We start from the raw sequence: 27,209 nt of genomic DNA on the forward strand, positions 1-27,209 counted from the left end.
ACTTAATATAAAGTTGGACCGTTTTTTGTTATCAGAATTCTAGAGAGGATGCAGACCTGGTGCAGTGCATTCTGAGCTGCATCCAATGCTTTTTAATGAACTCACCTAATCCCACCCCTAATAGTGTGTATATTTTGATATATTTTTAAATAGTTTGTACTTAAAACAAATGAGAGCATCAGTTCACTGAGACAGAATACAAAACAAAAATTAATATACAAATATTTAACAATGACTAAGGATTTTAAAACTAGTTTTTCTATATATATTTTATATTGACTTATACACGTTTATCTAATTATGAATGTTTTTTAAATATATTTTAATATGGAATTATATCAAATAATTGTTTATTTTGTTGCTAAACTAACTTAATTTTTTTATTGTAAATAAATGTCTTTCTATGACTTGTGTATATATTTGTATATACAAAAACATATTATAATGTGTTAAAAATTTATATTCAAGATACAATCTTTTTTGTCACATCATTTTAACTTGTTTATTCCTAAAACAAACAAACAAACAAACAAACAAACAAACAAACAAACAAACAAACAAACAAACAAAAAAAGTTCAAAATTAGGTACCCACAAAATATACTCACTGTATATACACTAATCAAATATGTTCAATATACATTTTCTTATCTTTTGTAGTCTAATGCAAAAAAAAAAAAAAACATTTTCTCTCATAAAAAAACATTTTAGGTATTACAAAAATAGAAAAAAGAGCAAAAAGTTTTTAAAATTATTATTATTATTATTATTATTATTAGTATTATTGTTGTTGTTGTTGTGTTGTTGTTGTTAAATACCAGGGGTGTCCAAACTTGGTCCTGAAGGGCTGGTGTCCTGGAAAGTTTAGTTCCAACCCCAATTAGACACACCTGCTAATCAAGCTCTTTCTATTAGAAAATTCCAGGCAGGTGTGTTGAAGGAAGTTGGAACTAAACAATCCAGGACATCGGCCCTCCAGGACCGAGTTTGGACACCCCTGTTATATATGCATAGGGGCCTATATATGCACTATTAACTAATGGCTTATCACCTGTCTATGATTAATATATTGGCTGTTATTTAGTAATTAAAAAGTACATATTATGCATAATCTTATTCTTATCCTTAATAACTATTTATATAAAACAAATTAAGAGTTTATTAATCTTAAAGTCCTAGTTTAATGGTTTGTAAATGGTGAGAAATGTACCTTAAAACAAAGTGTGGCAGGCAAATCTTATTATATGAACCTATAATAAGCCTAATTCACATAAAACATTGTGTTTAAACTGGAAAAGGATGATAGTGATTTACCTTGTTTACTTATACTTAAAACCAGCATATTTGATGCATGGGTAAAATGTTTAGTCAGGAGTAAGTGATTATGATCCTTTTTCATTTTTATTAAATACTGTATTTTAAAATTATAATTTTTTTGTTAGTTTATGTTTATTTATTTGTTTAAAATAAATACAAATATGTATTTATTTATTTATCTATCTATCTATCTATCTATCTATCTATCTATCTATCTATCTGTCTGTCTGTCTGTCTGTCTGTCTGTCTGTCTGTCTGTCTGTCTGTCTGTCTGTCTGTCTGTCTGTCTGTCTGTCTGTCTGTCTGTCTGTCTGTCTGTCTGTCTGTCTGTCTGTCTGTCTGTCTGTCTGTCTGTCTGTCTATTTATTTATTTATTTACTTATTTATTTTGCTGTAGGTAAGCATTTGTTAAATTCTTCTTTTTTCTGACAAAAGTACACGTTCATCAATAAGCAAAACCTGCATCCGCTCTCTTCTTTAATGAGGTCAAGTTTGTATTCAACCACATTTTCAGATAACTCACATCAGTAGGCTTAGGCTCAGATTTATCATCCAAACTTGCTCCCAATTTCATTCAAGGACACACAAACAGCATGATGGCTATCGGATACCCACATGCCATGATATGTCTGCAAACAACATGATGAGCTAGATATGTCAGTGGTTGCACGCTCAGACACAAGCAGATAGACATCACAGTGCAATAAAGGGGCTTCAGGTTGAAAGGTCACAGATCGCTGAGCATTGATGATAACAGCACTAGACAGATTCATCTGACCCTCCATCTTTACCTCATTTATTCTCCTGCAGCCATCCAGAAAGAACCAAGATGCACAATCAAACAAAACACACAGACACACATACACTTTTGTGTTTAGAACAGTGGCAAACACTTACATAGCTCTGCACTGTTTTGAGTATAATGCAGTCATATTGAGTCGTCGCAAAAAATCATGTAAAGCCACATGGCAGTGATTTTATCAAATTTGCAAGAAAATCTCTTGACAGCACAAATCTCTGCTTTGCTAGTCAAAGATAACAGTGTGTTGCTGTGACAGTAGCAGAGAATGTGCAAACACTGCATTATTTTCCACAAAACAAACATTATAAATAACTGAAATTGTTTTTTAGGATCTGTTTTTGTGTCTGTGTCTGCTAAAAACCGCCATTGGGAATGTGCGCAATTCAATATAGAAGACTTGACATGAGAAAGTTGCAATTGTGAAAGATAAAGTCACAACTGGCATATAACAATGAAGTAATTAAAATATAACATCTGAGTAATTGAGTCTCAATAGTGAGATACACTGTAGGAAAAAGCTTGATGCAACCAGCTTCAGGAAAATCAACAAAACTAATTGATTCTTGTATCAATTTTAGAATGCTTTGCAGTACACTAAATAATAACTGTAATAATTAACAAAATTAGGATTCATTAAAAAAATATAGGATTCATTAAATAATGAAAACATCTCTACTATTCAAATTGAGTCTATATTGACTAATTCAAAATTTCAAAATTCAGCTAATTCAAAGCAATTAGCTGACTATAATTAAATGTGAGTAAAACGGTTGCCTTAAATATGTTAAGTAAATTAAGCATGTGCATAATTATAAAAAATAAGTTAAGTCAACTTAATAGTTCCAAGTTACAATGGGTTTATCTTTTTTGGGCATTTTTAAGGCAATGTGTTTACTCACTTTTTTATAAAGTAAAACTATTAATCACAGTGAGTTTCCATCTGTGCATCATCAGTAGTGGTGTTTGTTTGTTTGTTTATTTATGTATTGTATGCATACTCTCAAAAATGACACTTGCTGTGTGTTCAAACTACTTATTTGAAATGGGCTGAAACAACACAAATATCGAGTTGTTTTTGGACAACTTAATTGTTTTATGTTCAATCCACTTAAATTTGTAGAAGCTAACAAGTTAACTTAATTCCTTCTTGCTGTCTCATCACAGTAATTTTTACAATGTGCACCCCAAAAATTTTTTTTATGCTTATTCAAGGTTCTTATTTAAAATCAGTATTTTCATTTAAAGCAACTCAACAACACGGTGGTGCAGTGGGTAGCAGAATCGCTTTACAGCAAGAAGGTTGCTGGTTCGAGCCCCAGCTGGGTCAGTTGGCAGGAGTTTGCATGTTCTTCCCACGTTCGCGTGGGTTTTCTCCGGGTGCTCTGGTTTCCCTCACAGTCCAAAGATGTGGTACAGGTGAATTGAGTAAACTAAATTGGCCATAGTGAATGTGTGGAGGGTATAGTGTATAGTTAAAAGGGATCTGTTGCGTAAAACATATGCTGGATAAGATGATGGTTCATTCTGCTGTGGTGACCCGGAATAATAAAGAGACTAATCCAAAAATAAAATAAATGACTGAATTTGAAACAACTCAATACTTGAGATTGTTTGGAGAAAACTTAATTTTTTTTATGTTCAATCCACATAATTTTGTTAAAAGTCTTAAGTTAACTTAATTGATTCGTGTTGGGACAACATGAATGAATTGTGTGGAGCCCTGCATTTTTTACAGTGTAAGAGAACTTACTGTAATTGATTTGTGTTGGGACAACATACATGAATTATGTGAAATCCTGCATTTGTGTTTTGCATACACTGTATGTTTTTAGGTTAACCTAATTTTGAACTATTTCCTTCAACATTGTAATTGTAAAAACTGATAGACATAAAGTAAAATTAGTAAGAAAAAGTCACCTTGAAAATTACTTTTTAATAATTTGACTTTGGCATAAAAAATCATGTATAAAAATAATAATTAAATTATTAAGAGCATTTTTCAATAAGAATTAAGTAAGAATAAAAAGAAATCATACACTGTTCAGAAAATACAAACCATAATTTGTTTGTTTTTTTGATGTTCAAGTTTTTCAATCGTAACCACATACCAGTCTGGACTAGAATAACAAACAACTGTTTTGTATCTTTTTAAAACAAACGGTTCACAATAAGGTTCAATAAATACAGACCTGACGTCATATCCAAATTGAATTTGAGAAGATCTTTACAACCTCATGTATTATCTTCCATTGACGTACAGGTTTCCTACAGTACCAAAAATAAAAAAGAATGTACCTTTAGTTTTTTTTTTTTTTATCATTTAAACACAGACCTGTAGCATTGATGAACAGAAACAGATTCATCTTAATGTTAACAAATCAATGTTTATTCTTGAATCCCAAGATTGATATTTAATCAAACTTGTTTTAAGATTATTTTAATTGATGTCCATTAAAATAGGAAATTCATTAGTCAATGCTGCTTGACACTTTTTACTGTCTCAGACAAATGTTTGCATACACATAAAATTAGAAACATTTGCAAAAGTTTCAGTAACAGCAAAAATGAAACTGCTAATACATCCTTTAAGTGCTCAAGTACTGTAACTTCGATATTTCTACGTATTCACATAATTGTTAAATAGTGTGCATCAATGCTGTGTATAAAACAAGGTATTGTTAGTGTCTGTTTATATTTTAGTGTCAAATTTGCAAGTTCCGTTGTTATTAACATTCCTAAAATAGATTAGCAATCATCTTTTTCTACCTCATTTACCCTTGCTTGATTCCATATCTTTTCCCAAATAATTTCCCTGTTTCCCACCCATCAACATCACTTATTTGCCAAAACTTCACATAACTGCTATCCCCCCTAAGTCATAATGTTTTGCTTATCTTGCATTATCTTGCTATTTGGCATCTAATTAGAGGATGTTTTACTGCACTGAAATTTTGGGAGGACTATCAGTCACATAATTAACTCTATCAATAGAGTCAACACCCTTTCCTTTGAGCTGGGAGTTGCTGTCAGCGGCAAAATAGAGAGATATACAGTACATAGAGGGTTGACAGTGATGATTTATTAATGCTTTACACAAGAATGCAGGAATTATGAAGGGTTCACAGACAGATCTCTGCACAGGAACTATAGTGACTTTGTTGGTTCTCAATAAGGGTGATTTTGTTGATTTGAATGGTAAGTTGCTGGTGTGTCAAATGACATGGGGTGATTGGTTTCCCATCACACCCTTCTAGCCTCTTTATGCTAGGTTTGAACTGGGAGGTGCAGCTGTCTTCTATCAGAGCCTGCAGTTTCTTTGTAACTCAATCAGGCTGGACGAGCCCCATGCTACAGTCATCGGTTAGTTCAGCGACCTGTCAAATCAGGACCAGACTCACACTCTGGGCTTCACACTGGCAATATTTTTTCCTCTTATCACTCAAAAGATGATCGCTTCAAACTTTTCACTCTTCTGAGGCCTGCTTTCGGTCACTTTAACAAGTCTGTTTGCAATTCAGTGGTAGTTCCTGTGGTGACATGGAGATTGAAGGGGCCAGCTGTAATGGGATTTTTCATTGCAGTGGTACTGATGTTTGTGTTATTGTCATCTCAAAATCGATTCAAATTTCTTCAATCCCCTATTAAGAGTTCACACTTAGATATGCTTGGCGTCAGTAGCACATTTGGTATGCTATCCCAGTAGAGAACCATAAGCTCGGAGATAGTTGAGCCCAAGGCTCCCTCCTGGTCAATAAGCAAATAAAGGGGGTCCGAGATCAGGTAGGTCTTGAGAGCTCGCCTTGGAAAAGGGAGGAAAAGGAGGAGATGGGGTGAAAGGAAGGATTCTTCCAAAAACGAAGATATATGGCAGTGCGGTGAAATCGGTCTATTTTTTGTAAGCTTGGATCAATCTGGTTGGATTATTACTGATTACGGATGAGAAGCAAGCCGTAGCCAATCATATCACATGCTCCTTTCGAAATTAGTTTATGAAACTTCACTTAGATGTATTTTTTATTTTTTATTATGACATATTAACATGTAATGAATTATGTTGGAAAGATGGATGCAAGTTTGCATGGACGGATTTAAGCGCACTAAATGAAAAACAAAATGGTATTTCAAACCAGTTTCAAATAAATTAAGTGTTTTTAATTTATTATAATAAAATAATGTTTATATATTTTTGATAAATTTTATTAAATATATTATAAAGGTATGAATAAATTTTTTATATAATTTATATTTACTATAAATTCTATAAAGAAAAAGGCATTTAATAATTGCAGATGAAGAGTTTAGCCTCTTAAGTGTCATCTGAACCTTTTTTCTAAAATGAGCATTTTCCTTATTTTTGTGGGTAATGATTTATAAGGTTGTTTTTGTTGTATTTAAAGTAAAACAACTTAATATAAATATAGGAGGCTGAGAAAAATAATGCTTTTTCAGATGGTTTTTGCATAATATATTACACTCGTAGTAGTTGGACATTGTTAATAATGAGTGAACTTTTGTGGCGAGGCAGTAGGTAGTGCTGTCGCCTCACAGCAAGAAGGTCGCTGGGTCGCTGGTTCGAACTTCGGCTCAGTTGGTGTTTCTGTGTGGAGTTTGCATGTTCTCCCTGCCTTTGCGTGGGTTTCCTCCGGGTGCTCCGGTTTCCCCCACAGTCCAAGTAGGCTAAATTGTCCGTAGTGTATGAGTGTGTGTGTGTGTGTGTGTGGATGTTTCCCAGAGATGGGTTGCGGCTAGAAGGGCATCCGCTGCGTAAAAACACTTGCTGAATAAATTGGCGGTTCATTCCGCTGTGGTGACCCCGGATTAACTAAGCCGAAAAGAAAATGAATGAATGAAAGAATGAACTTTTGTGCCTTTAGATGGAGTTTGTGCGCTGTAAAAAAACACAATCCCTTCATGTCCTCCCTATGCAAATCAATTAGTTAAGTTCATTTATTCATACATTCATTCATTCATTCATTCATCCATTCATTCATTCATTTTCCTTCGGCTTAGTCCTTTTATTAATCAGAAGTCGCCACAGCGGAATAAACCACCAACTTATCCAGCATATGTTTTACACAGTGGATACCCTTCCAGCTGCAACCCAGTACTGGGAAACATCTTTACACACTTATTCACACACATGCACTACAGCCAGTTTAGTTTATTCAATTCACCGCATGTCTTTGGACTGTGGGGGAAACCGGAGCACCTGGAGGAAACCCATGCAAACATAGGGAGAACATGCAAACTCCACACAGAAATGCCAACTGATCCAGCCGGGAATCAAACCAGCGAAATTCTTGCTGTGAGGCGACAGTGCTAACCCCTGAGCCACAGTGATGTTCAAGTTAACTTAATGTTGGTATACTTTTAAGTTGACTGAACATAAAACTATTAAGCTGTCCCAAAACAAAGCTCAATAATTGTGTTGTTTGAGCTCATTTTTAACAAGTAGTCAGAACAAGCATTTATTTATTTATTTTTTTGAGTGTAGGATATTCCTTTTGACTTCTGTGGCATATTCTTTCCCAAGACAATTTGAGATCCATTTAAGATCAATTTTAAGTTTGGTATGTCATAAAGTTTGTAATCTGTATGCCTTCTGTGCATGCAATATAAAGGGATGCACTCATTATGACTTTTTACAATGAAGAATCTCTGTAGAAGTCTTTAGTGATGTTGTATTGTTCAGTGCAAAGCACGCATTACAGATGCATTACAGTATCACAGATGGTGTTTCGCAGAACCTGCATGATGTGGGACTAATCAACGCTCCCAATTCCCAGCATTGCCAATGTGTGATGCGAAGTATGTGAGCTCACCCTAGAGAGCTGGGTTTTTAGCTCATGCCTAGCCAAGGTAATTTGCTTCTCACCTTGGAGGAGTTTTGGAAAGTCTGCGCTGTGTTTGTGCCTCCTCTAAATGACTCACTTTTTTTGGAAAAGGTGCTGTCTGATTCTGAAATTCCACAATTTTTACAACTAGGAGAGTTTGTGCTCGCACCCTTCTCTCTCTACATCCCATACTTCAGACAAAACTTCCCGTTTCTTTCTTGGCTGAATGAGAAATTTACCCAAAAGTGAATATTCTGTCATGAATTACTCTCCCCTCCAAACCCATAAGACTTTTTATTCGTCTTCAAAACACAATTGAATATATTTCAGTAGAAATAAATTGTACTCAATTGTTCTTGCCTAACTCACATGTACAAATCTCATTGCTTAGTGTAAATACAAACTCAACTGAGCTTTGCCTTAACATATTTAACGTTTTACTGTGTATCAGTTGTTTCTCTGTGATTAAAACCATAATTAGTTAATTAAGTCTGTTCATCATAACAAGTGATAATGTCAATAATACTTTTATTAAACCATTTGATTTGGTTGGAACAATAAAGTACACAACAAATTCTTCAGGGTTGTTTTTAGAGGATAAATAAATGTAGCTTGATGAGACACAAGCTACTCACCAGGAAAAGTAGCTAGCTACTCTATAAATTACTTCCTAAAAGTAACTGGTTGTATTGAAACTACTTTTTGTTTACATAAAGGTGTATATTACAAATATTTGTATATTAGTACATTTTAATTAAAATAATTGGTACTTAAAACAATGCTTTATGATTATTTATTTTGATGATAAATTCGAATGTGAAGCCCACCCACAATGTTTTTACTTCAGGTTAATAGTGTACATGCAAAAGGACTTAATTTTAGTAACTCGGTGTACTGTATGTCATTACAAAATCGCTGTTGTTTAACATCTTTTCTTTGAAAACCAGTGATCTTCACTGTCTGATTGATATACAATATATGTTGTGCGTATACCCTATTGCAAGAGTTGTTATTTGGAGAAAATAAACAAGCTAATATTTACAGAATACATCATAACAGTAAAAGAAAATGTATATTATAAAACCATGAAATGGGAGACCAATAGTTGGCTGCAATACACTATTGTAGTATGTGATTTTGTAAGATGACACTGCTGTTTCAGACCATTGTAGAGTCACTAAATGTACTGTAATGTTGCTGTTGCGAAGCTACTCAGCTAAATGCTTGAAAAAGTAGCCATAAATGATGAGACACAAGCTACTCACCAGGAAAAGTAGCTAGCTACTCTATAAATTACTTCCTAAAAGTAACTGGTTGTATTGAAACTACTTTTTGTTTACATAAAGGTGTATATTACAAATATTTGTATATTAGTACATTTTAATTAAAATAATTGGTACTTAAAACAATGCTTTATGATTATTTATTTTGATGATAAATTCGAATGTGAAGCCCACCCACAATGTTTTTACTTCAGGTTAATAGTGTACATGCAAAAGGACTTAATTTTAGTAACTCGGTGTACTGTATGTCATTACAAAATCGCTGTTGTTTAACATCTTTTCTTTGAAAACCAGTGATCTTCACTGTCTGATTGATATACAATATATGTTGTGCGTATACCCTATTGCAAGAGTTGTTATTTGGAGAAAATAAACAAGCTAATATTTACAGAATACATCATAACAGTAAAAGAAAATGTATATTATAAAACCATGAAATGGGAGACCAATAGTTGGCTGCAATACACTATTGTAGTATGTGATTTTGTAAGATGACACTGCTGTTTCAGACCATTGTAGAGTCACTAAATGTACTGTAATGTTGCTGTTGCGAAGCTACTCAGCTAAATGCTTGAAAAAGTAGCCATAAATGTCCTTTGATTACATATCCAAAAAAATATATAATTTTGTTCATATTCCTCTTTTTTTGTCAAACAAACATTAAAACCTACTTAAAAAATGTACTAACTTTCTATTATATTTTTTTCATATTATTCAACCCCCTTTTAGGTGTCAAAATCACTGTTTTCCCCTTTCGCATGACCAGAGTTTTAAACTTCAACAATGAAAATAACATTTTAAAATATAACTTATCTGGCATCTATTAATGTATCCTAATTAAGCACTAGTGAAGTAAATTAAATATTTTTTAGTTATTAATGTGATGCTATTATCAATATTATTTTTATACAAAATATAGCGGTTTCACAGTATCAGTGTCTTTTCCACCATAACACTGTAATGTCGCATTAAAAAGTTTGCGTTCAAGATTATTTTAGTGGTTTCTATAAAAATGAATAGTGCCATCTGAGAACATGTTCAAGATGGAGGGAATTTACATTTTTATCAACAACACCCACATATATTCTACGTCATTTCCAAACATGTTGTACCTTCAAAGATGTTTTTAAAAATCAAACAAAATTAGGGTAAAAAAGAGGGTTTTGTATACATGAAAGGCTAGTAATTCAAAGCTGATCAGGGAAGCTATTTTCCATTTTTCACAATAAACTGTTGAAATGTCATTTCTACTACTGTCATTTCCATCACCATTTAAATATATATGTATATTTAAAAAGTTCTTGTCACACATTAAAAGTGTATTCACAATGTATATGCTCTATGTTCATGCTCTATGTCTCTTACTTGTGCTTAAGTTCACTCTTTGTTTGCCAGACCCTTTGTGATAATATAATATCTTCCATTCTCTGCTCTCCCAATGCCGCTCTGTTATGATTATTGCCGCAGTTTTATTGCTTTCATTGCTAAACTTTCTCATTTGCTCCAGCATCCTCTGACATATGCTCAGATCTGCAGTGGACACACTGATTATGCAGCTCTGAGCATCAGTCAGAGCTCACTAGAGATGGAGCTGCACATAAACACATCACAGTTCCATCCATGTACATGTCTGCCTCCTCTAAATGCAACATCTTGAAATGGTAAAGTTTATGACCATTTTATGTCATTTGGTTTGGTTGGATTTTGCACACACTGATCTTTTCCTGAATGGCAACCTATGACCTAATAAAGGGTTATATTGTGGTTGCATTGAGGCTATGTAGAGGGCACTGATGAGTATATTTTAAGCCCTGTGATGAAAATGTGACAGTCTTGTGATCCTCTAATTTCATCACGTTCTCTATCACTTAAGAGTACTCTAGAGAACTTTTGAACGAACTAATCCACATTACTTACCTTTCAAATGAGTGGGATTGCAAGCAAATGAAAAGGATGTAAATGACAACTTTGATTACAGTTGCATGTTTTGGTACACATGCAAAGAAATGTGTTCTGGTTTTTCGTGCACTTGCTCACAACACATCTTATGATCTGATATTTGTACTGTATATGCAGAGAGTAAATGATCTTTTTTTGTTGTTCAGATTAATGTGTTTTCAAAATGGTGTATTTATGTATTGCAGCTACATAGAGGGCAAAATTAAGCAAGGTTTGAATAATATATAAAGGTTTATTAGAAACAGTTGTTACATTAGTTACATTACATATGTTACAAAGTTAAGACCTCATGAAAACATCAGATGTCCCATTTGGAACATGTCTACTAAATGGATGTCAATGGCTCTTGTTTTCCCTAAAAATTCTTCAGAATATCTTGTATTTTCTGTTTGAGAGAAGAAAGAAATTCATAAAGTTTAAACTACTTGAAGATGAGGAAATGGTAAGGAATTTTGGGCGAACTACACAGTATATGAACAGTAAATTGCAGTTATTAGGTGCCAAGCACCGAAGATTCTTCTTCTTCTTTCGCTTTGTGAGTGTATGGCAGCCCTATGAACAGTTTGCGACACTTATGCAAACGTTGGCACACTGTTAGAGGACAGTCTGATCTTCAAACACAACAAATTTGGACTCTCTAACTCTTTATCTTTATAACTATTAAACCTAATGGGCTATTTTGAAGGTTTTGTAAAACCTATTTGAAAGAACTCGTCCTAGACCATTTTTCACATGATCTTCAAACCATGCTGACTAAAAGTTATTGAATTCAAGTTGATTAAACAAACCATTTTTGATTAACTTGTGAACAAATTTAATGTAGACCTTGTGAAAACTGACTCAAGGTGTTATCTCTGTAACGCATTGACATGTGTTGTTGTTATTACAACCATGGTTTGGTGTAAGCTGCAGCGTTTCGGCACAGTGCCCCCTAATTGTTTAAAATTTGTCTCTTTACCTCGGCGAAGCATGCCTAGTTGAATGTTGTCTGATTTTCTCAGGTCAGCCATTTTTGCCATCGGCCAATTTGAATTATGTCAAAGATAGCAATATTTTATGGTCGCAATGGCAAATTGTTATGAAAGTCAGTATGTGTCTTCGGAACTGTTCCCTGAAGGTCAACAAAAATATTTATCACAGTGCCACCTTTTGGTCAAATGTAACAATATTTCTAAAAATGCTAATAACTTTTGACTAATTTAGCCGATCGTTATTATAGTTGATACATTCCTTGGGTTGTCCTGGGAATATCAATACTAATTATATCTAAGTTAACTGAACTTCCTGTCTGCCCTCTAGCCTTAATTCAAAAACCTACTTTTTCGAACTTCTCCAACATCGTTTGGCTTATTTGCACCAAATTTGACTCAGATCATCTTCAGACCATGCTGACAAAAACGTTTTGAATTTGTGTCGATAGGTGTAATGGTTTTTGTTTACTGGACCGACAAGCTACATCTGAAGTTATATCTCTGCGATAGTTAAAACATTTTTTAGGTCAGTCATTATGGTCTCACACTGACCAGACCATAAAATTTGGTGACAGTGCCACCTATGGGTCAAGAGTTATAAGACATTATTATTCATTATTAATGAAACTTACAAAATTGGCTAAAACTTTTGACTGCATAAGCTTATTTGATTAATTGTAATTATCCCTTTGGATCATGCCGACAACACAGATACCAAACTTCCTGTCCTTAACCTCCAAATCCTCCTTAACCGTTGGTCCAATCTTAACCAAATTTAACTTGGATCATTTTAAGACAATGTAGACCAAAAATTCTGGAATTAATGTCAATAGACAACTGTTGTCATTTAGCACATGCGCAAACTTTATTTAATGCTGCCAGGTGACATTACAGGCCGAGTCACTGCTATAGTTTGAAGTATTGAAACCAAACTTAAAATGTGTGATCTAGACCTGACATTGACCAAACTACGTCAATTTGAGTAAACTTCTGGGTAAAATTAACAAACATTTAAATTCTATGAATATAAATCATACAAAATTTATTAAATGACTTGATGAATGAATAGTTTTGTCTATTGTCATGAGACTGGTTTTGCAGATTCCTTGTATCATACAAAGCACATTGATAAAATTTATTGCCTAATTAACATTACTTCCTTTCCACCATCTTGAATTAGTTTGAAAATCTGTTGTTTTGAACTCTCTATAGATTTTTAGTCCAATTTCCACCAAATGTGTCTCAGAACATGCTGTTGTTGCCGTGCTTGTTTATGATCTGGCCGCTGGGCTGCTTGGCCCCGATAATTGCTGCTTGCAGCTATATTTATCTTTTTTTTTATTCAATTCTGCCATTTATTATTATTATTATTTTAATAAAACCACATTTTTTCAATCAAAATATGAAAATGTGACAGTCTGTGATCAAGTGGAAGAAATGCACATTTTAAATGTCTGCAAAAGCGCATGACCATGCAGAGTGTCCTATATGGATATGTCCATTTTTACCATGTGGTATCCAATGAAATGGTATCCATTACCCAAGTCATGTTCCGAAATGTACAGTAAATGAATAGGTTCATAAAAGTCATAAAGCATTTTGTCAGGATGTAAAGATCTCCTTACATCCAAGTCTGCAAGAAATGGTTTTCTTGAACCTTCTGAGCCTGAATGTTGCTCTAAGGAATAACAATAAAACAAGATATCATTGTTTCAGTTATAATAACAAATAAAGTAATGTAGTTTTCATATTCCATTCATTTTAACCTGTTTTACACTTTAAGCAACTGAAATGAAACAGGAAAGTCCTTGTAACTGTGTTTTGACTGGAAATAAGATAATATAATTTCCAGATTAAGTTTTCAGTGTCTGATTGCTTAATTGCCTGATGTTTTTTAAGTGAATAATTTGACACTGTCTGTTTTCATGTACTCGTGAGAAAATGCTCTCAAGTGTGTAATAGTATTACACAAGAGTCATGTTTAGATAAGTAACATCTGAAGAGTCAAATGTGAAAGGAACTTTCTTTGGATTTCTTACACCACTTTTCTATTCTTTTCCATGCAGTGAATGAAGCTTTTAGTCTCCCAAAGTGAACAAAAACCTCATGAAGGTGTCATAGCTATAATAATTTGAAAGTATCAATGATTTGTATATGAAACAAAACAAACAAACAAACAAACAAAAAACTACTTAAATGTATGTGATTTTCAGTTTGAATGATTGAGGAAATTGAAGTGTAAGTGATTGATCAGTGCCTGACAGATGAAGAGGGTCAGTAATAAAGCTCTAAGGGTGACGAGGCTCTGCTTGTTTGTCAGCTTGGTGTTGATAGGTAGTTAATCAAGCCATGTCAGGAATGGAGTTTGGTTTCGACCCCACTGCAGGCCCTAAACCTGCAGGTTATATTTGGCCCACTGGGCCCCGTTAGAGACTGAGAACGCAGGCATAGCGCAACAAAACACCAGTTAAACACCTTCCCAGAATCTGGAAAATAAATTCTCTGAGAATAGGCGAAAGAACCCAAAACCACAGCTTTCTTTATGTTTTCTTTTTATAGCAAGGAAGTTCAAAGGTATATATTTTGGCATTGATGTTTTCACAAACTAGTCACTTTTTTAAGCGCAACTGTTACATGATATAATGACTAAATGATATCTAAATTTGAAATACGTATAAACAAAATTCTAATATACTATAAACATTACAAGATATGTTTTAGGTGCAGTTAAACAAAATTAGGCCAAAGCAAAGTTTAAATTTTGTTTCAGAAGTCCAAAACTGCTTTGCCAAAGGGAACTTTCAGGGAAAGCTGGTAAACACCTTCAAAATACCATTTGTCTGTGACGATTATGTAATTGAATGCTACTCTGAGCTCTGCTTCTTTGCCATGAAACTCTCTGGTTCATTTCCTCTTCTCAGTCCATGGAGATCAAATGTCCCCAAGTAAAAACATCAACACTGGAGAGCTGCTTTATAGGTGAATTTGAAGTTGTAATTCTAATTGAAAGAAACACCAGCAGAGTCATTTTCCGTGCTTAACTCCTTCCCTGCCATGGACAGAATTTTCCACTATTTATGACGCATACTTCCCTGCCGCCGGTGCTATTTTCTGGCTTCTCATGGTTAAAATGTTATAGCTGTAGCACATTCAGAAATAGTACAGAATCTCAGCATCTACAAACAAGAGCATGAAGATAGTTTTAACACTTAAAAACAAAGTTTTAACAGAAGGTAGAATATTCTTTAGGTATTCTAGGTATTAATTTTCTTTTGCTTCTATTTTTTTTCTTTTATATATATATATATTATATTATATAATTATATATATATTATTATACATTATACATTATATTATATTATTATATATAATTTATTATACATTATTTTTAAAGCAGCGGTTCATTCCTCTGTGGCAGGGGTGTCAAACTCAATTCCTGGAGGGCCAAAGCCCGCCACAGTTTAGTTCCAACCCTGCTCTAACACACTTACCTGTAGGTTTCAAACAAGCCTGAAGGACTCAATTAGTTTGGTCAGGTGTGTTTAATTAGGGTTGGAACTAAACTGTGCAGAGCTGCAGCCCTTTTGGAAGTGAGTTTGACACCTGTGCTCTGTGGCGACCCTGGATTAATAAAGGGACTAAGCCGACAAGAAAATGAATGAATGAGTTATTTTTAAAGCGAGAAAAAAAGGTTTCCTCACTGTGGTAAAAATGTTGATTTATATTCTTGAGTGAGTTATATTCTATTTTTGAGTTATATCCTTGAGCGGAATGTTGAAATGCACAGCAAAAAGTAGTTTTTTGTAATATTATTAAAAATAATGATGTTAGAATGAAATATAAACACATTTAGCAAAAATACATATATTGGTTTCATTTAAAAAAATAATAATTAAGTATATATATATACATATATATATATATATATATATATATATATATATATATATATATATATATATATATATATATATATATATACACACACACAAATATACATGTATTTATGTATATATTTAAGATACATTCTTTCTTTTAATATAGTATGCAGTATATTATGAAATACTGTCTGAATAAAGACTTTCTTAGATGCTGCTTCCTCACCACTGTCATTTTTTTGTGTTTATTTTGTACTTTGTTGAATTTGTACAGCACTAAGTACCCATGAAACTTCCAAATAGACTAAACAGAATAAAGTCTGTATCTATTCTTAATCTGAATGTATTCAACCTCATAAATCCACTCATCCATGTTGTTCGGCTCTCTTCTCCTCTAACTCACTTTCACTATCACCATCTTTTTGAACAAAAGAGCCTGTGTGTGAAAGTTCAAATACCAGCGAAGCCACATTTTGTGGCCTTCCAAAGAAAAACACGGCTTTCTCAGTCACTGTGTGATTATCAGCGGGTGGAGACATAAATAGCACAAACTCTGATAAGAAGTAACAGGCGTCCACAGTGCTTGTTGTAGTCATGTTTTTGGCAAATGCAGGCGAAGGAGGGATGCAATAAGAAAAGAAGACAGGAGAGATGTTAGGATCAGAAATGATGAATGAGAGGTTGCTATGACACTGAGGTTCTCCATGTTGGGGTCACAGCTTCACTTTGGGTCATCATAAATGCAAATGGATTGCATGGGAACTGCATGCTATTTATGATTTAAATAAAAACATAAATTTTATTGCTGTAGGGTAATGACAAACTGCATTTAAAATATGTCTGTTTTCTATGCTTGATACAGTCACACCATAGGAAAGTTTTGAGATTTCACTCAAAAATGTAAGAAAATATATAATAACACAGCAGAGGTCCATGAAAGACAAAGCCATATTTAACCATTTACTGCATTTTAAATGCTAATTTAAATACTAATATAATAATATAAATAAATACTAATTATGTTCATTGTTTGTCATGTGTGACAGTGAAAATGCAAAACTACATCGACAACCCGTTTCTATATTTTAATATTAGTTGAATATTTTATTGACTTGCAGGCAGTTGCACAGTAGGTTTATTTTCCTGTAGATTATTTAAACATGGAATTAAAGAAAGTAAAAGACGACTGTTAGGAAAAAAAAAAAAAAAAGCTTAATGGTTTAAAAAAAAATCATAATTATTTTCTAAAAATGTAAGATGTAAATGTATAACAGTTTATATAAAGAAATAATAAATTGTATGATTTTTCTAGTTTATCTAGTTTTACCAAATAATCAAATTATTTTAATTAGGATTTTTTTCTTGATTGGACAGATGCTGGATATCCAAAAAGTTTATCTGATATCCCTGTTTAATTTAATTTAATTTAATTTAATTTAATTTAATTTAATTTAATTTAATTTAATTTAATTTAATTTAATTTAATTTAATTTAATTTAATTTTATTTTATTTTATTTTATTTTATTTTATTTTATTTTTTTCTTTGCTTAAGACCAAAAAGGCCAGAAAGGATGTGAGAATTCATTCTAGCAGCTGAAGCTTGAGTTCGGAGCCCCATGTGTCCTTCCTGTCTTTACTGAAAGTCCTCATTGTCTTCAACACTCTGTGCATTTCTTTTTCACTTCCCTTCTCACTCTTGCTCTCACTTGACCTCTTTTTTTTTTTTTTCCTGTGTTCAGGTGGCGTTACATCTGCGGCCCATCCAGTCCCTGCATGTGCACCAGAAACCACTGGTTTTCATCCTGAACTCCCCTCAGCCCATCCTCTGGAAGGTCCGGACAGAGAAACTGGCCCCAGGAGTCAAACGTATCTTCCATGTGAGTCTGGCCTGCTTTATGACTCTCAAACCATCTCTCCATCACAGCCCTGTCTGACTCTCCTTCCTCCCCCTACCAGTTCTGAGCCAAATCCATTGCAGTAATGAATATTCAGATTCTCATTCATCCCAGATCAACAAGCATCTTTAAACACACAATTCATTTACACTCTCTTTGGCTCGTCTTGCTTTCCTCAAACAAACTCCTGTCAGCAAAGGTCTTACTGGCTCAAAGATGCATTCAGGTGCGTGTACCCATAGGAAATGCAAACATGCACACAAACAAACAGACCCACCCACGTGCACACACATGCGCCAACACCAGCATCTTTCAGACAGAGGTTGGTGTAATTGCATTTGGCGCAGGCTCACAGGTTTATATTGACTGCTGTAGTCTGAATGTTCACCATGTTGCCTGACGGATGTTTGGTGGTGAGACGGTGCTGAGGTTTATTCTCTAATTGTGGCTTTTCTCTGTTTCCCATTGCTTTTGCCGCAGAAACACTTATTGCTCAGTGGGTGCTCTTTTAAAACTCAGCCTTACAGTAATCCCTGATAGTCATTAGTTATATTAGTTGCAATGTTTCCCATACCATTATATTAGCTTGGCACGCCGCCCCCCAACGGCTTTCCCCGCCCCCTTGAAGTCAATTCATTTTATTTTCTATATATCACAACTTATTTTAATAAACAAGCTAAATAGCTGTATGTAATATCTTTATATTAACACAACAGCATGTCATTTATGTTTTTAGATGGTCGCGCATTTACAGATTTCTGCTTTCTGAATCACACATGGTAAAGTTCCTCCATTCTCTGCTGTATGGGAATGAGAGTGCATGCCACATCTGACAGGCGAATCATTTTGAACAAATCTTTTGCATGACTCGAGAACAATAAGTCCTTTCAGAGTGATTCGTTCATTCACGCATCCAGGTGAAGGAGAAGATCAGCTAATTATACAAGTCTTCTATCGGCTTTGAAAGACACATGAAAGAAAGAAGTCAGTCAAACGCATTCAGAGCCGGAGAAAAATTGGATTCGTTCATCTCATCAAGTCCTCGGTTTGAGTGGCTCATTTATCACATGAAAGACAGAAATGATCCAAACTTCCTATCACTACACCGGATGACAGGCTTTGACCCAACTTGGCTGTAAGAGTGGCAATAATCCCCCTTGCTGTATAAGACTAATCTTGGTAAGAAGGTCAGTAAATACACCCTTAGGAAAAAAGAAGTATACTTAAATTTTTAAATAAGTATACTTAAGTAAAGGTCAAATATAATAGTACTAGTAGTGTACTTGTATGTACACCCAATCCCCCCATGCTTGTAAACCTAGGAGAAACACAGACTTGTATAACGTATTTATTCAAAATTCACAGCAATGAAGGTAAACTGTGGCAGTCCCATTCAAAAAATACATGTTTGTGTCTAAAGGTCGAACAAACTGACGGTCAGCCATTAGAGTTGGTGTGTTCTACATGCAGGGGCGGACTGGCCATCTGGCAATTCTGGCAAATGCCAGAAGAGCCGGACCAATTTTTAAATGTGGGCCGGTCAGTTTTTAAAAAAAATATGTATTGTGTTTAATTGCAGACAGATTTTATCTCTTGCTAGATGTGATATTATGATGGTGATAATAATAATAATAATAATAATAATAATAATAATAATAATAAATGTTAAGCATTTGGTCCAATCGGCAACTGCCGCCTGGTTTCAAGATGGGCCGACCCAATCCGAGGTTACCCATACATAATTAAAATCTTGCAAGAATGTCATATTATTTCACCATCTGTAGACTAAATAGTGAATGTGCTTGTCTATGGGTGGGGATGTGTCGGTGTGGTAATGTGGGCTGGTGTGGCTACAGTGCCAGGGCTGAATTTTTGTCCCAGTCTGCCCCTGTCTACATGTCACCTCTCGCTGGGTTATTGTCTGATGGAGTTGTCCCGATTCAGCATGTTGAATCGGTGCCGGCTGCAGAGTGCAGATCAGAGAATGAGAACAAAAACTAAAGTGACGTACACAAGTAAACAATTCAAGTGCACCGTGCCTAAACACTTATGAGCATTTATGTACATTCATGCACACTTGCACACACCCTGGTCATATATTGTTTTATTCCTAGGCTGCATTTACACTGCAGATCTTGATGATCTTGATCTTGATCAATTCCAATTTTGTGACTGTATTAGATTTTTTTGCTGACCTGCTTACATCTTCTTTTAAAAGTGACTTGTATCCGATTGTCTGTATTTACACAGCACACGGCAAAGGCGCAATGACCTGGAAAAAAAAAAAAAAAAAGAGCACTTCTAGACTGACTTGAATCTGAAATTAACTGAGTATATAATGGATTTTTAAAAACAAATACATTTGACTTCACTAAGCCTTAATTGGATTGAAAAAAACAAACAAACAAAAAAAACTAAATTATTGAAAAAAATAATGTAAATGTCTCATGCGTTTAATAGGAATGGAAGCATATATTGGAAATGTAAATTCTGTTTGGAATGTAAAATGAACATGCAGCAAATATATGAATCTGATTTGGTTTTATTTAGACTGAACTTTAAAAATCTGGAATCTGAATTTAATTCGACTAACAAATACTATAAAAATGGTTTAAGTGATATTTGGATGGATATCTTTCGCTAAATCTATAACTAGCATCTATTTTAACTAGAAATAGAACTAGCCCCTTCATTCATTCATTCATATCCATCCATCCATCCATCCATCCATCCATTAATTCGTCCGTCAGTCCATTCATCCATCCGTCCGTCCATCCATCCATCCATCCATCCATCCATCCATCCATCCATCCATCCATCCATCCATCCATCCATCCATCCATCCATCCATCCATCCATCCATCCATCCATCCATCCATCCATTCATTCATTCATTCATTCATTCATTCATTCATTCATTCACTTATTATTTTTGATAATCTCTAACTTTACTATTTGAAAGGGATCTATCATGATCAGTTAACTTACGAATTATCAGTCATTAAATAACAACTATGGCACACATTAAATTTATTAAAAAGATTTTAATAAGGTCTATTACAGCAAATCAGTTCTAAATGTAATAGTTTACTTTCATTGTATAGATAACTTGCACAGCAATGTACTCTATACCATGCAGTATAGGTGAATTGAATAAGCTAAATTGGCCTTGGTGTATATGAGTGAATGCGGTAGTGTTTGGATGTAAATGAATATAATAAATGAATTGTGGCCCTTTTTGTGTATGTTTGTGCTTTCAAAACTTCTCACATAGAACATAAATCAGTATCAATCTCTAACTACAGTATACACTAATTTCTCTTGCTTAAAGTGGTTTTATGAAGCTTGGGGAATTTATTCCTGGAAACCATTTTGATTGAAGAAAAATATACAATGGATCAGCAATAAATACTCTCCTTGACAACATTATTGTTTTCAAGCCATCCTGTGAAACAGCAGAATAACGTCAGTCCTTTTTACGCTAAAATAACAAGATGACAAGATCCAGGGCGTTCCTCTGCTGAGGGAGCTCAGAGGAGAGCTGAAGGGGATTTAAGTAAAGATAGACGCCCCCCTAGAACAACTTTTCATATTTAGCAGGGGAGTGCAAGGCTTAATGAGAAAATGAAAGTAGGGCTGGACTGTGTTTCTGATCATAAGCATTGCTATCCATAATGGGAAGCAAACTTTTTACTGACCAGCCACATGCAAAATTTTACCAGACATTATACAGTACTTAAGTTGCCATTGTGTAAAACTGAAAAAAAGCATCGTTATAGGTGGCCTAAACAAATAAGTGTAGGGTGAAAAGAAAACATTCACACTATATCCTGAGACTTTTAAGTGAAACTCTTTTTGATTGTACACATCTTTTTTATTAGTTTTTCAAAGACCTCATAGTTTTGTTCATTCTACTTTTTTTTTTTTTTTTTTTTACAAAAATAATGCTAGAAACATAGGGTAACAAACTATAAATACAAAATTGAACAAACAAACAAACAAACCTATAATCTATATTGCAAAATCCACTTACAAAACATATTGTACATGTGCACAATTTTTAGTAAATGACTCTAGCTATGTTTCCATCCAAAAATGTGAATTAACTTATTGCGCAAAACTGGAATATTGCATTAAAGATGCGTGAATAAAGCAGCGTTTCTGTCCAGCGAGTCAAAGAGAACAAAATCGTCACTTCCTGATTAACTGGCACCAAATATCAATAGTAAAAACTCCATTTGCTGCAGCAGGAGAAGCTGCATGAACATTTTGCTTTTTTTAAGGAATGACTTGCACCTCAGAAGACAATGGTGACATGCAGTAACCATTCTGGAGGTAATTAATAATGTAGTAACACTTCCAAAAAAGTTAAGACATTTTAGAATGACCAAGACAGCATTTCAGATGTTTTACATGTGCTCAGCCTGCTGGTTTAGCCACTCACACACATTTTTATCATTACTGAAATTAGTTAGGTAAAAGTGTTTGCATCATAGTTTATGCGCATCTTTTCTTATCAAATAAAAAGTTTATAATTTTTATGTGCATATATATTATTTAGTATGCACATTTTTCAAATTGTTTGCGCATCTTGGCACTTCCATCAACTGTTTTTTATGCGCATATCCAAAATGCACATTAGATGGAGGGAAATGTAGCTACTGTTGGGTAAAGGCAGATCCAAGAGTCACCCATACAGTGGCTGTTAAAGGCACATTATGTATTTTTGGCCACTAGAGGGTATGTATTCATAAACAAACAATAGCATATTTTGATGACACATATGGAATCATGGGAGTTGTCTTCATTATATCCTATGGGACTGCTGCAGAAATCATGTTCATGGATGAGATAAATGCAAAACTTAATATCCTGGAAGAGTAAAGTTCTTTCCACAATGAAGTCTGAAATTTCCGTATGCTTTTTTGTATTCATATCTAAAAAAAAAAAAAAAAAAAAAGTCATGCACACAAACCTTGCACACTAAGTCTGATACATATTAATGAATCTAACTGTTTTAAAATAATTCACAAAATATTTGGTTAGTGAAGACGATTTTGTTGTCTTCTTCCTGCTTAACAGAAAAAAAGATAATGGAAATATTGGGTCCATCTCATCTTTAGATTGTGGAGAGAGGAAGGAGAGTTTGTCTCGTTTCCCCAGTTAGCACGGTTCATTTGGCATTTGTGAAACAATCATTCGCGCTCGGATCCGTGCCAAATTAATCGGTCCAAGATCGCCTAAATGAGGTGATCTCAGCTAGATTGAAGCGAACTCTGGAGCGGATCGATTTTATATACGGAGAGAGAATTATTAGTAGGGTGGTACGTCATTCCTACCGGTAAATGTGCGTTTCATGGTAAATACGAAAGTGAAAGCATGCTGAACCATTAACCGAACTGCAGTCTAGCCAAGGCTATAAATGAAAAAATCTTACCTTTGATTTATATTTGGTGATGATGTCTGTCGGTGTCCCTATTCAAAATTAAAGCGCAGCTTTCCGCTAATAATTTTTTCTTATTGCTCATCATCATAAATTAAAAAAAGGACGCATGACAGCAGGACTCTGCTAACCAATGATATGACTTGCACGTCACTTGTTTTAGCTCTTTTGGTCTGTTTAGAAACTTTGCCGTGTGAAAGTGAACCACGCCAAGAACAAAAAGCAACACTGAAAAAATTTTAATCCCTGTTTCAGAATAAATAAATTGATTCACAAGTGTGAAAGCACCCTAAATTTGCTGACAGACTGTTACTTATCAGAATTGTGGGAATTGTCAGCCAGAAAATATTTCATGTAATGAACTTTTTTTCAGTTTAATGACCCAGAATATAAAAATACATATAAATACATTTAGATCATTTACTTTAATCATTACTATTGAAATATAAAGTGACTTTCAACCAGCACAACAAAAAAATGTTTCTGAAAAGAATCACCTACTGCACCTTTAAGGCTGAAAGCCATCAAAGCAAAACAAGGCTGCTGAAGCAATTGCTGATATGAAATGAGCATGATGTGGCACAAAAGCAGCAAACTTTTATTATGCAACAGTCGACTGCTTCCAGTTTTACAGTCGTGAATTTATAGGAAAGATTAGAGCTTTTTATCATACTAAAGACATTTTAATATTCTGTTATAATGCTGCTCTGTGCAGTCTAATAAAACACACAACATATTAAAGCATCTTTGGTGTTTCCCTGGTTTTTGGAAATCAAGGGTGCATGATGTCATGAGCATGGCCACACAATATTCAACTCAATTCAATTCAGATTTATTTGTATAGCGCTTTTACAATGTAGATTGTGTCAAAGCAGCTTCACATAAATGGTCATAGTAACTGGAACAGTGTGGTTCAGTAACTGGAACAGTGTGGTTCAGGTTTTAGTGTTTAAGTTCAGTTCAGTTCAGTTTAGCTCAGTTCAGTGTGATTTAATCATTACTGAGAGTTCAAACACTGAAGAGCCAATTCATCGATGCGTAGCTCTACCAATCCTGAACCATGCGAGGCAGTGGCGACAGCGGAGAGGGAAAAAAAAACTTCACCTGATGGGAGTGAAGAAAAAAAACCTTGAGAGAACCAGACTCAGTTGGGCACGACCATTTTAATTTCTCCGCTGGCCAAAAGTCTTGTGCAGAACTTCATTCGCCGTGGTTTAGGCTGGAAGATGGCCTCAATGAAGACTCGTCTGTCCCTGGAGCATCGCTGGAATCAGACTCATGTTCTCCACTCCCCACGACCATCAGCAGCTCAGGATATGGCCTGGTCCCGGATATGGAATCCTTGGGATCATCACGTCGCTGGTCTTGGATCCAATCAGTGACTCCGCCTAATCTGAGGACCTCGGGATGAGTATCCCCAGGTGAAAATAGTAGCTGCTGTTCATAGTGTATATAAGCAAGATGCGGAAGCCTGTGTGGAACCCGCTAGGTGATGCATTGAGTGTATGCTTTACTAAACAGATAGGTCTTTAATCTAGTTTTGAACTGGGAGAGTGTCTCTGAGCCTCGGACGTTATCAGGAAGGCTATTCCAGAGTGTAGGAGCCATGAAAGAGAAGGCTCGACCTCCTTTACTTGATTTTGCTATTCTAGGTACTACCAGAAGCCCTGAGTTTTAAGATCTTAAAGAGCGAGTTGGTTCGTAGCGAGACAGAAGGTTGGTTAAACAGGAGCTAGATTATTTAGAGCTTTATAGGTGAGAAGTAATATTTTAAATTCAATACGAAATTTAACAGGCAGCCAGTGTAAGGAGGATAAAATTGGGGTTATATGATCATATTTTCTAGACCTGGTCAGAACTCTGGCTGCTGCATTTTGTACTAATTGAAGTTTGTTAATAGAGGATGCTGGGCAGCCAGCAAATAGAGCATTACAGTAATCCAGTCTCGAAGTCATAAAAGCAAGGACTAGCTTTTCTGCATCTGAGATGGATAGCATATTTCGTGCAAGTGCAAGTTAAAATAACTTATGAAAATTCTTGTTCATACGGATTTGTACATTCTTCGAAACATTTGTGAAAATGTAAGTACATAAGTAAGAAAAACATATAAAACACTGTTCTAGTGGTTTTGGGATATTTTAATGAACACATTTTTCATATAATGACTTAATTATACACCAAAATACCAATATTTGACTTTAGTTTATTTTCCTCACACTTACTCTATGACATGAAATTCACAATGCAACGAGACCAATAGGCCTCACTGGTTTAACTTTGTCACACTCTTCCTGCTTTATACACACTGTAAATACCTTTATGTAGCTTGCGGTTCTATGCAATAATCATTTTCAAATGTGTATTTAACCGTGGCATTCCTGAGGAATTTAGTGCTGAGAGCAGCTATCATTTCCATGTGTGTCAGTGCATTCTGCTCTCCTGCATGGGTTATGGATGCGAACATACAGAGACTCTGTATGTGCAAAATATGCTTACGTTCTTTATCGATGCAAGGAGCTCTCTAAAACATGCTGACAAGAATAATAATGTCTTCATAACTCCTTTCGTGGTCACATAGATATATCCAACTCTACTACACCCTGCATTCTCTTTGTGTGAGTCAGTCCATTTGACTTTTTTATGTTACATGCAATTTGTCTTCCAGAATCCAGAATGCTGTAGTTGTCATTCATCACCTGGGCGTGGGAAGGGACTATTTATTCCTGAAAACTGCCCAACACATTTCATTCTATTTGCTGGGCACAAACTTTTGCAAAGAATGAAACCAAACCACAGCGAACCACATTTTTTTTTCGGTCTCTAACCAAGGCTCGGGTTTCAGATACTGTTGAGATTGCGGATGAGAAAAATGTAATATTGTGCTAGACCACAAATTGAGTTATTTCCTGTGGAGACAGGATGTATTCGAATGTCGGCTTTATGTAATTTCATGTAGACTACTATGGCTAAAATATATTTCGGCGGAGAACGTGCTGAGGTCATCCCTGGGTGTCTATTAGTAAGTCAGTAATCTTGTTCATTTCTAAATTTGTACTGTATGTAGTGTAAACCTGTTGAAAATCATATATATGTTTTTTTTTTTGGCAAAGCGTTACGCAAATTAAGAGGAAGGGTAAAGGTTGTGCCTATATAGAAATCTGATATGACAATATATGCAAATTACATTGGTTATTACATATAAGTAGATGTCTGGATTTGACATATATACTGTAACACACTGTACTGTAATATATTCTACATATACAGTGGAAACCAGTATTTTTTGGTAAGTTAGGATTATCAAATTTGTTTCTGTTGTGCTTAATAGCAGAATAATGAGAGAGATATTTTTTGAGAAATTGTTATAACTTTTCTTGAAAGTCAAGTGTTCATACAGTAAGATTATCATGCCTATGAAAAAGCTCAGATGATGGTGTCAAGGTTTTGGAAGTTTCTGACTGGCTAATTTACAACATTTGAGTTAATTTGAGGCCCAACAGTAGAATAGTAACCTCAAACTCATTGCTTCCTTGTGTGACAACATGGGAAAATCAACAAGCCAGAGTCAAACAGCTGTAAATGTGTATATATTATGAGTTTTTTCATTCAAATATATATATATATATATATATATATATATATATATATATATATATATATATATATATATATATATATATATATATATATATATATATATACAACAAAAACAGTATTGTATACTTACATTATTTCAAATATTTTGAAGAACATGCAATTTTTTTAAACTCTAATTTAGAAGTTTGAACTTGTGACATGGACTGCGTACTGTGCCGCCATGCTAATGA

General features: G+C 34.5%; 1 protein-coding gene across 1 annotated transcript in view; it reads left to right on the plus strand.

The window, feature by feature from the left end:
- The window catches only part of tgfbr3 (transforming growth factor, beta receptor III), a 208,422-nt gene that overhangs the window by 96,240 nt on the left and 84,973 nt on the right, over window positions 1–27,209 (plus strand). The window contains 1 exon segment of the mRNA NM_001311172.2: window positions 17,784–17,921. Within this exon segment, the coding sequence (NP_001298101.2) occupies window positions 17,784–17,921 (138 nt within the window).

The sequence above is a fragment of the Danio rerio genome, chromosome 6, assembly GCF_052040795.2.
Source record: "Danio rerio strain M-AB ecotype USA chromosome 6, GRCz13ab, whole genome shotgun sequence".
NCBI lineage: Eukaryota > Metazoa > Chordata > Actinopteri > Cypriniformes > Danionidae > Danio > Danio rerio.